At 62.8% G+C, this 13,483-nt stretch overlaps 1 protein-coding gene across 3 annotated transcripts in view; it reads right to left on the reverse strand.

Moving 5' to 3' along the window:
- Positions 1 to 13,483, reverse strand: part of RXRA (retinoid X receptor alpha) — a 115,085-nt gene that overhangs the window by 28,182 nt on the left and 73,420 nt on the right. The window contains exons 2-4 of one of the 3 annotated variants that reach the window (XM_034929440.3): positions 10,495 to 10,745; positions 4,111 to 4,261; positions 3,291 to 3,470 (exon numbers count right to left, since the gene is read on the reverse strand). In XM_034929440.3, the coding sequence (XP_034785331.1) occupies positions 3,291 to 3,470; positions 4,111 to 4,261; positions 10,495 to 10,745 (582 nt within the window). Of the gene's footprint in view, positions 1 to 3,290; positions 3,471 to 4,110; positions 4,262 to 4,754; positions 4,874 to 4,915; positions 10,330 to 10,494; positions 10,746 to 13,483 lie in introns of those variants that run through there. The other 2 variants (XM_003822450.7, XM_034929439.3) reach the window with 2 other exon arrangements.

Below are 13,483 nucleotides of genomic sequence, written 5' to 3' on the forward strand. Positions count from 1 at the left end.
TCCCTCACAGCACTGCACTGGGATGCGACGCCTCAGCTCCAGCCTGTTTCCAGGGGTCTGATCACAAACAGGGACCACTTGACACCAAGGCCAGTGGGCGGAGCTGCCCGCCAGGGGACCTGACACTTAGGAGGGCTCAGTCCCCAGAGCCGACAGCTCCCATCCTGCATGCTCTGGGCCACAGGCACCTAGTGTTGGCCAACTTGGCCCCATAGCTTTCTCCAGGGCTGCTGCAATGCCTCACCCATGCAGCCAACAGCCCTGCCCTCCGCTGTCGGGGAGCCTGCCTTGCAGTGGTTTGCCCAAGAGGAGAGAGGGGGGTGCTCTGCACTTCAGGACCCATCTGGAGCCAAGGGGTCTTGCCCAGCACCCAGACGCAGGCTGGGGAGGAGGGTGCCTGCCAAGCCCTCCCAGCCACCGTTTCCACGTGGGGTCCCTGCAGGGCGAGTGCCTAGGCTGCACCAGGGGCCCCGTTACTGCCCAAGAGTAAGGAGCTCCACAGGCCTGGCTGTGCAGCCCACACAGCCAGGCTGGGGGAGGCAAGAGACTCCCCCTGTGCACAAGGAGAAGCACTGGCAGCAGGGCACGTTTGGCACGGGGGCCTCACTGCCTCCTCACCGCCCACACAGAGGTGCCCTCCACGCCGAGGCTGAGTTCTGCAGCTGTGTTTGGGGCGAGAGCGCTCGGCAGCATTCTGACTGCAAGTTCACGCCTCAGAATCCTGTTGGAGGCGAAGGGGAGGAGGTCCCTTGACAGCAGCAGCAGTTTCTCTCACGGCCCTAAGTCTGGTCTCCAGGGCTATGCGCTGCCAAGAGGAAGGACCGGAAGCAGGAAGGACCGGCAAGAAACGGGGGCCACGCCTGGTGCTGGCCCTTAGACCTCCCCACGGCTCACCTCTCTATACCCCATTTCTCTGTCTCACAGGTATGGGGCGAGTGAGACCATGTGTGGGGATCAGGAAGGGGGTGTCCAGGGTGGTCCCCCACATGGGCTGCTCCTAACAGGACCCAGTCACCGATGGGCACCAGGGGAGCGGTCAGACCAGGTGACTCCAGGTCCCCCCAGCCCCAACACTGCACGGTTCCACTGGGATGGGATGGGGTGTCGTCCCCAGGCTTTGGGGGGCCCAGGCAGCTGGAGTCTGATGATCCCAGGCACATGGATGACTGGGCTGCAGGGCCTTAGGAAGGAGTCAGTGCAGCCTGGAGGGTCCGGGACGGGGCTCAGAAAGGCCATCACCGACTTCCGAGGGCCGGGTGTGATGACAGCCTCAGACTTCACGGACACTGCTCCCTGCAGCCAGGCCTGTGGTGCCGACACCTTTTCATTCCTCAGGCGTCAACAGCCCTCCTGCCTGCCTGCGTCTCACCGGGTGCCCGAGGCAGGGTCAGGTGCCTCCTCTGGGCTCCCACAGTGCCTGAGCTTCCCCTAAGCCTGCACTGGCTGCCCCCTGGGCCCCCCCTGGTTATCTGATGATCACTTTCAAAGGACAGCGAGCTTACTGCTGCAGGCCCAGGCCAGGCATCAGCCATGCACAGCGCTCTCATCTGCCCCCAAGCTCGCAGGGGTCTCCCTGAAGCCCCCAGGATCTGAGAGTGGTCTCGGCTAAACCAAGCTCTCTGTGCTGTGGCATCCTCACAGAGACCGCCAGGCTAAGGCTGCACACGAGGCCTTCCCCCCCAGCTCCGGCCACGCCTCGGGCCTCCACCCCAGAACAGGCCAGTCTCCACACCTGGGCACAGGGGCCCCGGCCACTGCCTACCATGCCTGCCCCTGTCCCAGTTTCCATCTTCCAGGGACAAGGCTGCACCTGCCACCACAGCAAGCCTCCCTGCCCACACCAGGCACCCGGAAGAACCGGACTGGGTCCACACCTCTCCAGGCTGGGCACACACCTCTCCAGGCTGGACACACACCTCTCCAGGCTGGGCACACACCTCTCCAGGCTGGGCACATGCTCCTCTGCCCTCTGGTGAAAGCAACAAGGTCTGATTGGGGGCCAGGGCCCAGCATGTGACCCTGAGCAAGGCTTGAACCGTCTGCCCTCGGTTTCCCAACCTGCACAGCAAAGGGTGGGCCTGAGCAAACGTCAGCACTCCGTGAAACACGAATCCCCATCAGAAAGGCCTGACTGGCAGCACTGGGCATGGCCACACCAGCTCTGGAAGGCAGCTCTGCTATGCAGGCACAAGGACCTCACACCAGCCCATACACCACACTCAGCCTCGCAGCCCAAGGAGGACACCCTCCAGGAGCACGGCACCTGGCAGAGGCTCTGATTTCTCAACAGGACCATTAAGGCTGAGAAGACATACACAAGAGAGATGATGAAATGAAACTGCAGCACCAAGGCGGCCACTCAGGACATCCCTGACGGTGAGACAGTGGCGTGGGTCCTGTTTGGGGACCCCACCAGGGGCTGGCGGGGAGGAAGTAAGACACACCAGCCACACAGGTGTTGGGCCTCAGGAGCAGCACGGCAGAGGACAGAGGAAGGGTGTCCTGCAGAGCGGGGGGGACAGGGACAGACCAACAGATCTTCACCCCAGACAGCACCTCCCACCCCCACAAGGCCCAGGGCACGGGACCCGATGGGAGGAATTGAGGCACACCCCCAAACGTGTGTGCAAACCATGACCCAGGGACCCACTAAGAGGCCAGGAATCGCCAAACCTGAGAGGGAAAGGGGATGTGACAGATGGGGAAACTGAGGACCACAGCCAGCCAGGACTGGGAAGTCACAGTGCCTGTGGGGCCCGGGACTCCGACCCAGGTCTGGCTGGATGACTTGACAATTTCGGTGACATCCGGGGAGGGACTTCCCTGCAAACCGCCCCGACACAGATTTGTTAATAAGACGAGCACAAAAATAAAAGGAAAGGAGGAACTGCTCCAAGAGCCTGGGGGCCATCCGGCGGCCCTGCGGGGTGCCACAGAGTTCGCCTCGGGAGGAAGCCGGCCCGGGACCACCCCTGGCATCCAACAGCTCAGAAGATGCCCCCGCTCCACCTCTCCAACCTAAGCAGTGCCACCTGAGGGTCTCCTTGACCATCCCCTCACCAGACAGCCAACGCCAGCCAGAACATGCCGCCCAGGACCCATGTGTGCCCACGCTCTGGGCCGCACGTGTGCCCACGCACTGGGCCCCGCCCCCACTCCTGCCTTGGCCTTGCCATGCTTCTGTCCAGGCCACTCACTCCCTGTTGTCCATCTCGGGCGTCCACGCACAAGCCCGGGCCCCACTGTTTGTCCAACACCTGCCCGCGCCCCCACCCGACGCCGTGGCCTACCTTCCCGCTTCATGCCCATGGCCAGGCACTTCTGGTAGCGGCAGTACTGGCACCGGTTCCGCTGCCGCTTGTCAATCAGGCAGTCCTTGTTGTCGCGGCAGGTGTAGGTCAGGTCCTTGCGCACCGTCCGCTTGAAGAAGCCCTTGCACCCCTCGCAGCTGTACACTCCGTAGTGCTTGCCTGCGGGACAGGGCAGAGCAGGGCTGGGGAGCACCCACCGCCCCGACAGGGAGCCCAGCCCCCATCCAACGCCGCCACTACCAGCTGGCGGGCCAGGCCTCAGAAAGGGACCTGCTGGTCTCCAGACCCCTACCTGGGCTCAGACTGGGCCCCAGCCTCACTCTCTCTGCTCCTCCGAGGACAGCTTGGGAGTGGGGCAGGGACAAATCCCAGCCCACCAGGGACCAGGGCCCCAGGCAAGTCACCTGCTCTGTGTCTGCACTGTGCAGCCCGTTCTTCCCTCTCAGGCTGTTGGGGGTCAGTGGCACAACACGGGCCCCTTGCCCAGACCCAGCCAAGGGAGGAGGCGCAGCACTGGCTGCCCCCATGCTGACCTTGCCATCAGCAGCCACCTCCTCTCCAGAAGCCTCAGGCTGCCCTGTGCCCCACCCCACCCAACACTCACTGTCCCACAGACGTGAGAACCCTGGAATGGCCTCGCAGAGCCTTGGGAGTGGGGCATGGCCCAGGCACCTGCCTCCCTGCACCCTGGCCTTGGGTCCTGCTTGGCCCACAGGAGGGTGATTCGGGGAGGCCTCCAGACCCTGCAATGGCCTGACAACCCTGTCCCACCAGCCCCTGGCCCCCACAGCAGCGGTACCTGAGGAGCGGTCCCCGCAGATGGCGCAGATGTGCTTGGTGAAGGAAGCCATGTTTCCTGAGGGGTGGGCGGGGACCTTGAGGACGCCATTGAGGCCCAGGGGGGGCTTGATGTCCTCGCTGCTGCTGACGGGGTTCATAGGTGAGCTGAGCTGGGGGGGCAACCACAGCAGTCAGCGGGGTGCACACCAGGTTTGTCCCTATGTCCCCCACAGCCCTGCAGCAAGGATGGTGCAGCTGTACCCCCAACTTCACATACAGACACCGAGGCTAGAGAGGGCCGTGCCCCCCACCCGCCACGCTGCTCCGGAGCAGCGGGGCCACTGTGCTTGCTCAGCAAGGCCAGCAGAGGCTGTGGCAACCTCAGGACTCGCCCGCAGCAGACCCCAGGCCTCTGTGGAAAAGGACCTTCAACACCCCCTCCAACACATGGGCGGTCCCTGCTTGCAACACCCTGCCCGCTGCCCACCTAAATGAGAGCTGCCTCTCATTACTGAGCCCCTGGCAGTGCCCAGCCCCGCTGGGTGCCCCCGGACACTCCATGAGGCAGGCACTCTGGGGGGTCCCAACCCACACATGAGGACGCCGAAGCCCAGTTCCCAGGACGGAGGAGGGCTGGGGACCCCCCCAGAACCACACATATACCCCACAACACCACAGGGCAGGGGCCCTGGTCACATGACCCAGGAGAGGGGAGTGGACACCCCCGGGCATCCGGTGGCACGACACCACTGGCCTCTCTGCACACCCCTCCGCCCCACCCGCCGGCCCGCACGCTGCCGCCCGGGCAAGCGTGGGAAACTCACCCGGTCACCCTGGCAACAGCTGCAGCGTGCAGTGACACAGCAGTTTTGGTTCCGCTGCCTCCACCCAGCTCTGCAGTCAGCGCCGAGGACCCACAGGCGCTTCCCGCTGCAGCCTGCCAGCCAGCCCGGCTGCGCAGGGCGGTAAGCGCTTGGCCAGGCAGCCCCCAGCCTCCACTTCTGCAAACCCCTGCTGCCGCTTGTGCGCAGGAAGCTCCCCTCCTTCCTTCCTCAGGCCTCCAAATCCCATCCCCCCTTCTCACGGGACAGGAAGAGTTTGAGGCTCAATGCAAGCAAAGCAGAAACCACCGCAAAGCCTCCTTTCACATGGACCTCGGTGCCTGGAATGAGTCTTCCAGCCCCAGCTTGTTCTGGCTTCTAGGTTCTTCCTCGATCTGCCCAGGTGGGCTGTGAGGCTTTACGAGGATGCTTGGTCCCTGCAGGACTCAGGTGGGCTGCGAGAGGCCAGGAGGTCCCCCCGTGACAACTCAGCACAGTGGGGGTGCCATGAAGCTCCCACTGGAGAACCGGGTGGCCACTGTGTGACTCACCAAATGCCCAGTGTTCATGTCCACAGGCAGCAGGTGCGCTTCTCAGAGAAGGGAGGGAACTGAAGAGACAAGAGAAAGCCCCGGACGTCTGCCGAGGGGTGCGGTGCCTGGGCTTTGCACCCACACTTGACACTCCCTGCATGGGAAACCCTGGGGGTCCCAGATGCAGAGGCTGCGGCTCAGGGAGGTCAGGGGCTGGCCAAGGTCACACATGATCCCCCACGCTGCAGAAGGCAAAAGTGAAGCCCCTGAAGGGACAGAGCTCGTCCAAACTAAGTGCCCAGCTGGCCCTGCCCCGTGCTGGGCTCCGGGAGGCACCAGGAGACAAGGCCCTGCCCAGCCCTCCAGGGCTCGCTGGTCTAGTGGCTGTCTCGCTTGGAGGCACTGGAGGCCCCAGAGGCAGATCCCTGGCTCCGGATTCTGCCTGCCTCCTACGTTCTCGTGTGACATTCGGAAAATTATTTAATCACTGTGAGCCTGAGTTTCCTCATCGGCAAAACTGGAACAATGTTAGTGCCTACTTCTTTTCTTCTTTTTTTCCGAAACAGGGTCTCACTCTGTTGCCCAGGCTGGAGGACAGTGGCACAATCACAGTCACTGCAGCCTCAAACTTCTAGGCCCAATTGATCCTCCTGCTTCAGCCTCCTGAGTAGCTGGGATTACAAGTCCATGCCACTGCACTCAGCTATTTTTTTTTTTTTCTAGTGGTGGGGTCTCAACTATGTTGCCCAGGCTTGTCTCCAACTCCTAGGCTCAAGCAATCCTCCCGCCTCGGCCTCCCAAAGTGCTGGGATTACAGGCGTTGAGCCACCATGCCCAGCCAGTGCCTCTAAGAGCTGATTAAGTGTAACTGAGTCGCTCCATGTGCCAGGGCTCAGAGCAGAGCTCGCAGACAACTCACTGTCTTACAGGGAGGCCGGCGGCTGCAGTGAGCACTCAAGCTTCCTGGAGGAGATGGGCCAGGGCCTGGGAGGAAGAAAGGGGTGTCCCAGGCAGAGGGGCCCCCAAGCCAGTGTTCAGAGGTGGGGAAGCAAAGGGCTTGTTTGAAAAAAGGAAAGAAGTAGGTACAGCCAGGGCGGGGATCAGGTCAGAGCAGGGGCAGCAAAGGCATCCACAAGCAGGAAGTGTCGGGCACCCTCGCTTTGTGCCCTAGCACTGGGGAGGCACCGAGGCATGTGAGCAGGAGCCCCTTGGTCCAGAGGCTGGAGGAGCACAGGCCATGACTCTGCAGGTCCAGGTTGCTCGGAAGCACAAAGGAAAGGAACTCACGCACTTCCTCTTTCTAGGCTGTCCCAAACCACCTCGGGTGGGTAGGGATCCACCTGCCGCCTCCCGGCCCCCCATGTGCAGTCCCTTGGGCCTAGCACCTGCCCTGGGTAAACTGAGGGAGCACCAGAGCAGCCCTGGCCGGGAAAGGGACTCCAGGCAGGACGGAATGGCAGACGGTCCCCCTCCCTCTCAGTGTCAGGGCCAAGCCAGTTCCTGCGCTGAACTCAGCGTGCATCCCTGGCTCCCCCAGACCTCAGTGATATCAGAGGGTCTGGCTAGCCCAGTGAGCCCAGGGCCCGGTGAGCCTCTGCACATCTGAGAAGAGTGGAGCCCGGGCTGAGGTGCCCATCCTGGCTGCAGGCCCTGGGGCCACCCACCTTGCTTCTTTGGGCTCACCTGGAGGACGGTCCAGGCTGCAGAAGCAAGGCTGTGCCAGGATGGGGAGGCCAGGTGGGCGTTCTTCCGCCCTTCCAGCCCCAGGCTGCTGGGCCTCGGGTTGGCTCACAGCCCCCAGAGCACAGCACAGGGCCGCCCCCGGGGTCTGCCTTGGTCTGTCCCTCCCCCAGTGGGCTCCACAGCCCCCCAGCTATCCAGGGTCTCCTCCCACACTCCCTGCTCCCGCTCCCAGGAGAGCCAGGCTGCCATTGTTGCTTCGCTGGAGCCTCAGGACTCCACGCGTGGCCAGGGTGGGGGCCATCGCATTTCCCCTTTCAGATCCTTGGCACTTATTTCAGTTCCCGCCGCCTCGATGCCCCACCCAGGTCTCCTGCCCGTCTCTTGGCTCTCTCCTCACACCCACCACACCCTTCCTTCCTGAGCCCTTGAAGGGTCTCTCCACCAGCCCCGACTTGGGAAAGGCCCACTCTGCGCCAGGAGCAGGCCCCTGGACCTTGCTGGACCTCATCTGTCCATCGAGGCAGGAGCAAACCAGCTCCTCTGCACACTCCCCTCCGACCTCAGTCCCTGGCGGGTAGGCGCCTGTGCTGCCCTGCTTCCGACCCCGTGAAGCCCGCTCAGCCTCGCGTCCACACTCCCTGTGCACACATTACAGCCCCACAGGCCCTGGGCAGGCCCTCCCACCAGGAGGCTTTGCTAGAGCTCAGAGGCCTTGACACCAAGTCCAGCTCCATGCCGGGCTGTGTGGAAGCTGGCACCAACTCACTCCACCAATACCTGCAACGCGCCCAGGTGAGCCGGCTGCAGCCAGGAAGGCTCTGGGACACTGTGGGGAATGTCCCCCGGGCCTGCTCTAGAAGTACAGCCTGCAGACCAGGGAAGAGATTTGGGACAGCTCAGGGGCCAGGCAGCTGCGGTCTGGCCTGGGTCTACCCAAGCCCCCCAGACTCCTATTCCCCCACCAGGAGGGGTCGAGTGGCCTGGACGCCGCCACATGGAAGGCCCTTCCTGGCCATGGACTTGAGAAGGCAGAAGGCAGCATTTGGCAGAGTGCCTGGCCCTCCCCAACAGCAGCAGAAGTCAGAGAATCTCTCTGGCTCCAGCGACTCTGACTTTGCGGTTGTGGTTTTGGGGCTAGGAGTGGGGGCACATCCCTCCTGAAACCCTGCTCACACTCCCATGAATGTGAGGAACCCCAGGGTTCCAAGACAAACTGCTGAGGCCTCGAAGCTGGACTCAACCCCCAGGGAAGGAGCCATGGGTTCTGGTCAACCAAGTCAAGCATGGGCCTCAGACCACGGCAAACTAACTGCGGGTGAGACCCACAGCCCAACGGCAGACCGACGCCAACAGCGGCCGGGCAGGGAACGTCTGGGGCAACCCGTGTCTGCTCCTCACCCACACCCACCCCGGGGACCTCGCCAATGTCAAGGGGACCTGCACCACTCACTCCCAAGCAACTTGGCTTCAACAAGTCCCTACTTTGTGCCAGGAGCCTGGCTGCACAGGAAGCAACAGAGAATGGCCCAGAAGCAGCCCTGAAAAGCCTCCTCCCCTAGTGCTGCCCATCCCCTCCCCGAGAAGGGCTCAACAGTGCCGAGGACACCAGGCACCCCTGAGGATTCTGGGAGCACCACTGCCACCCGCAGGGGGTAACCTACTGTGCACTAGACCCCTGGGTGTCCAGGACAGGCGGCTGACCTGGGAGGACCCAGCAAGGGGCATCCTGGGGCCCTGGGACCCAGCAGGTGCCAGCCAGTGAGCCAAGGGACAGGCGGAAGCTGAGTCTTCATCGCCCTCTCGCCACAGGGCACCGTGCTGCCAACAAGAGCAGGGGCAGGGCTGGTGTGCTAAAAATAACATGACCAGGCCTCCCTCGTGCCAGCACCTTGGGCCTGCTGCCTGCTTTCGGAAGGCCAGGTGATATGAGGGGGACACGGAGCAGAGGCCCCAGTTCTTCTGCACACATCCCCCAGAGCAGAGGGGCTTTGATGGGGTTGGCCCAGAAAGCCAGCAAGATTCTCCAGGGAAAAGGAGCTCGGGAGGTCAAGGCCAGCTCTAAACAGGGCCAGGTGGATGGGCAGCAGGCCGGCTCCAGACCCCAACCACAGCCCAGTCCTAGGTCAGGAGCAGTCCTGGACTACTCGGGAGATGGCATGGGGGCTTGGGACTAGGTGTCCACCTGCTGCCTCCTGGCCCCCTCACATGCAATCCCTTGGGCCTAGTGCCTGCCCTAGGTAAACTAAGGCAGGGCAGCAGGGGGCTTGGGAGTCCACAGGACACATCTGGTGCTGTCAGCTGTGTGTGGGCAGAGGAGCTCCTAGGGCGAGTCCCACCCGGGCGGGCTGTCCTGAGATGGCACCAAAACTCTGCCATGGAGCCTTCAGCTACTAGGGACACAGGGTGAAACCCAAACACAGAAATTCAGAGCGGAAGGAGCACCCCTGCTCATGTGAGGAGCCCCTGGAGAGGGAGGGCCTAGTGGGAGTCTGGGAGGTTCCGGCCGGCCAGGTGGAAATCCACAAGCAACCACCGGGAGCCAGGGGACGAGGCCCAGCCTCGCCCTCCACCCTCACAGACCGGACACCCCAGGGCTGGGGACAACTCCACAAGAGACACGCGGGGTGTCTTCTCCAAGGAAGAAGGGGAGCACGGGCCAGGTCCCCAAGTTCTCCATGACAAGACCTGGACTGTGCCAGGCTCTGCCAGACACCAGCCCTTCCTGATCCAGAAACAGCCCAAAGGGCCAGGCTGAGCTGGAGAAGCGACTGGGCAAACCTCAACTGTGGAAAAGGTCCCCACGCCCCACAGACGGCCAGGCGCCCACAGAGCCGTGGGGGAGCCGAGACCACACAGCACCGCTGCCACACCCGGCCACTGCAGGTCCCAGGGCCGGCATCCCTGAGAGGGGACGCAGCTGCCCTGAGCCCGAACACGCCTTCCCTGGGGGCCCTTTGGCCTGGGTGTAAGCAGAGACTTCAGGGGAGGACCCAGGCTGTGTGGGCACAAGCTTTTGGGGAAACAGGCTTAGGCCTGAGGGAGGCCACAGCCTCTCTCTGCTGAGCCCCCCAGTCATGGGAACAGGGAGTCCCGAGCCCTCCAGCATGGGAAGGGGCCACGTGGGCAGATAACCAGCTGCAAGGCACCTCGGCTGATGATCCAAAGGCCCAGGCTCAGCAGTCAGCCCCACCTGGGCTCAAACCCCCACGGCACGCTGCTCCCCGAGGCTCTGTATACTCTGCGTCAAGCGGGGAGACCACAGCACCTACCTCCCAGAGGCCTCAAGATGAGGCGGTCGTCCTGCAGTTGAAGCCACAGCCCCACCCCAGGCCCTACCCCCTCCCCTTGCCCCAGCCCCGCACTCACCTGGGGGCTGCCAGTGCTGAAGCCCAGGGTGGGTGTGGTGGGCACCGACATGGAGTGGGGGCCCATGGGGGAGCTGATGACCGAGAAAGGCGGGCCCATGCCGTTGATGGGGGAGCTCAGGGTGCTGATGGGAGAATGCAGCTGTCCCGGGGAGCCGATGCCAGGCCCCAGGGACGGGTGCAGCGAGGGGGCAGCCATGGAGCCTCGCCCCGTCGGGGAGGTGAGGGAGGAGTTCACCTGGGCGGAGAAATCTGCAAGACAAGAAGCCGCAGGAGAGTGGTCAGTGCAGGTGACTCCAGGCCCCACCAAATGCCTGCTCCCCCCAGCTACAGATGCACGCACCTGCGGGAAGACCCTGGCACCCTCAAGGTGGCCCCGTGGGTCTCGACAGCTCTCTGACGCAAATTCACACTCACTACGGGCCAGGTGTGCCCAGAGCTCCCCTCCAAGGTACTGTTCTGCGCCTGACCCCCCGGCTTTAGGCTGGGCCTGTGGCAGACGCAGACGAACCCGCTGTGAATGAGCCCCAGGATGCCCGCCTGGGTCGCTCCAACCCTCAGCACTCCAGGCCCGTCCACCTGGGAAAGCAGTGGGAGGAGTGGCTGGTGGCCGGGACTAGTCAGCCCCTCTGCCCATCTCCACAGGGACTCAAGGTGAAGGTCTGGGAATAATCATGAAAGGCAGAAAGGCTGACGTCGCCGAGCACCTGCCGTGTACCAGGACCTGGTCAGTTCTGAGCGTGGGTAAATTCGTGGATTTGGGAGGTCTGCAGTGAGCACCATGATTCTCCCATTTTACAGATGCGGGAAGCCAGGCCCTGAGTACTCAGAGCTGCCTGTGGCCAAGCCAGGACTGGCGGCGCCTGCTGACCCACTCCCATGTCTGTGGCCCTAACCAGCAGGCCACACTGCCTGGGCCTGCTCAGGTGCCACAGCAGTGGTCGCCCGGGCACCGGACACTCAGGCCGCTAGCTCCATGCTCTGAGGTCTGTTTGAGGGGACCAGATGGGTGGAATGGGGCACCTCTCACGTGGGCGGTGGGCTGGACGCTGCTGGGTGGCTTTGTGCAAGGCCTTGGTGTGTGCCAGGAACAAGAGGGCAGCCCATAGGGTCGCAGGAGAGGCTGGGACCTCCCACACTCCCGCCTTTGAAATCAGAGATTTCAAAGCCCCAGCCACACTTCAGGAGGCGCCGCCTTGCCCCGCACCCTGGAGGCTGGCACTGCGGAAGGGAGGCTCCCAGGTGGCGAATCCACTGCCCATGGGCCTGAGCAGACCACTGGGAAATGTCGGAGCCCACCCAAGGCAGCACAGACAGCAGCACGTGCCGGGAGCTGGAGGCACTGCCTGCCTGCCCCCACCCTATCTCCGACGGGCTGGGCACACGGGGCAAGCCACTCTCCCTCTCTGGGCCTCAGCCTTCCCATCTGCAGAATGGCTCTCAGGCCCTTCGTGCCTTGACCTGTGGCAATCACAGGCACTTCTGGGGAGTCGAGCAGGACCATGAACACATAGAGTGGCTATGACTGAGCCCACATGCCCCAGGTCAGGGGACACCCCTGGCTCCACCCCTCCACAGCCCCAGGAAGACTTCACCTCCCCAAGCCTCAGAGCAGCTGTGTCCAGGGCACTGGCTCACTCGCTGGGTGCCAGGCTAGAGCGGGAGGAAGCCCTGGGCCTGGCCTCTCATGGGCATCTGCCTCCTGTGCACCCTGCATCTCAGGAAGACATGGCATGAGCTTTAGGATGCCACCACCACTCGGCAGCGTGGAGACTCGGGCCACTCCTGACCCCGTCCAAAGCCGGCACTCTTCTTATCTCACACAGCTCTGCTGCCCCCAGCAGCTGGCCAAGGCCAGCTCAGAGGCAGCAGGAACACAGAGGTTCTGCCACCCTGTGCCCACCTCTGCTCAGAAGCATTTGCCCATTCTTGTCCAGCAGCCTCAGGCCTGCTCCACACACCCTCTCTTGCTTCCTCTCCCAGGGAGGAAGGTGCAGAAAGGAGGCCTGGAAGCCAGCACTGCCCTGATTCAGCCAGCACTGCTCAGATTCAGCCAGCACTGCAGGGGCCTGGCTGCCACTAGTGCCCCATCGCAGTCGGGGTACAGACCCCACCAGCAAATGAGCCTTGTCTGACACACTGGAAACCTTCATCATTCACAATATTGGGAATAAGCCATTTCATTGAACTAAAAATGCAGACTTAAGGAATTCCAGAACCAGATGTTGGTGGCACCTACTGGCTAAGACAGGTACTGCAAACCAGCCCTATTGGTCATTCAACTCCTGGGAGGAGGACAGGCAGGACCCACATGTAGATATCAAACACATGCAGCCCAGAGGTCTCCACATCCAGAATCCCCAGGTGCAGAAGGCCAGGGAGAGAACAGCTAGGGGCTGACAAGAAAAAGCAGGCAAAAGAGTGTGTCCAAGACAGACAAACACAAAATCAGGCTGCTCACGAGTCTATGAAATACCTGCATAACCTGATGTTACTGATTCCTGCAACTCTTGGAGAAGCTACCACCACCAGCCTGTGACAGACAGGGAAACTGAGGCATAGAGAAGGTGTGTGATGAGAACTGCCCCAAAGGCACACTCCCAGAAACCTGCAGCTGCCCCTAGGCCAGGCAACCATGCCCACCAGGGCACTGCGGGGACCCTGGGAATGCCACATGGCTGCCTCATCACAGCCCCACCTCACCCACCTTCAGCTGACCCCTGCCGGAGGAAACCTGAGCCAGCTTCTTCCTTTACCAAGCCTCAGTTTCCTCATCTGTGAAATGCAGACAGGCACGCGTACTCAGCAGCAAGTTCTGCTCAGCCCCAAATCCACACAGGCTGAGCCTGGACCAGGGCTGGGCCCTCCTTATCCAAGCCAATCCAGGGAAGCACTGTGCTGACTTCAAGGCAGAAGGGACAAGAAAGCATGACTGTGCACAAATTGGCTTTGCAGCCATCTCCACCAGGTAGCCCTGGGAGCACCTGGGA

This window comes from Pan paniscus, chromosome 11 (genome assembly GCF_029289425.2).
Source record: "Pan paniscus chromosome 11, NHGRI_mPanPan1-v2.0_pri, whole genome shotgun sequence".
Classification (NCBI taxonomy): Eukaryota; Metazoa; Chordata; class Mammalia; order Primates; family Hominidae; genus Pan; species Pan paniscus.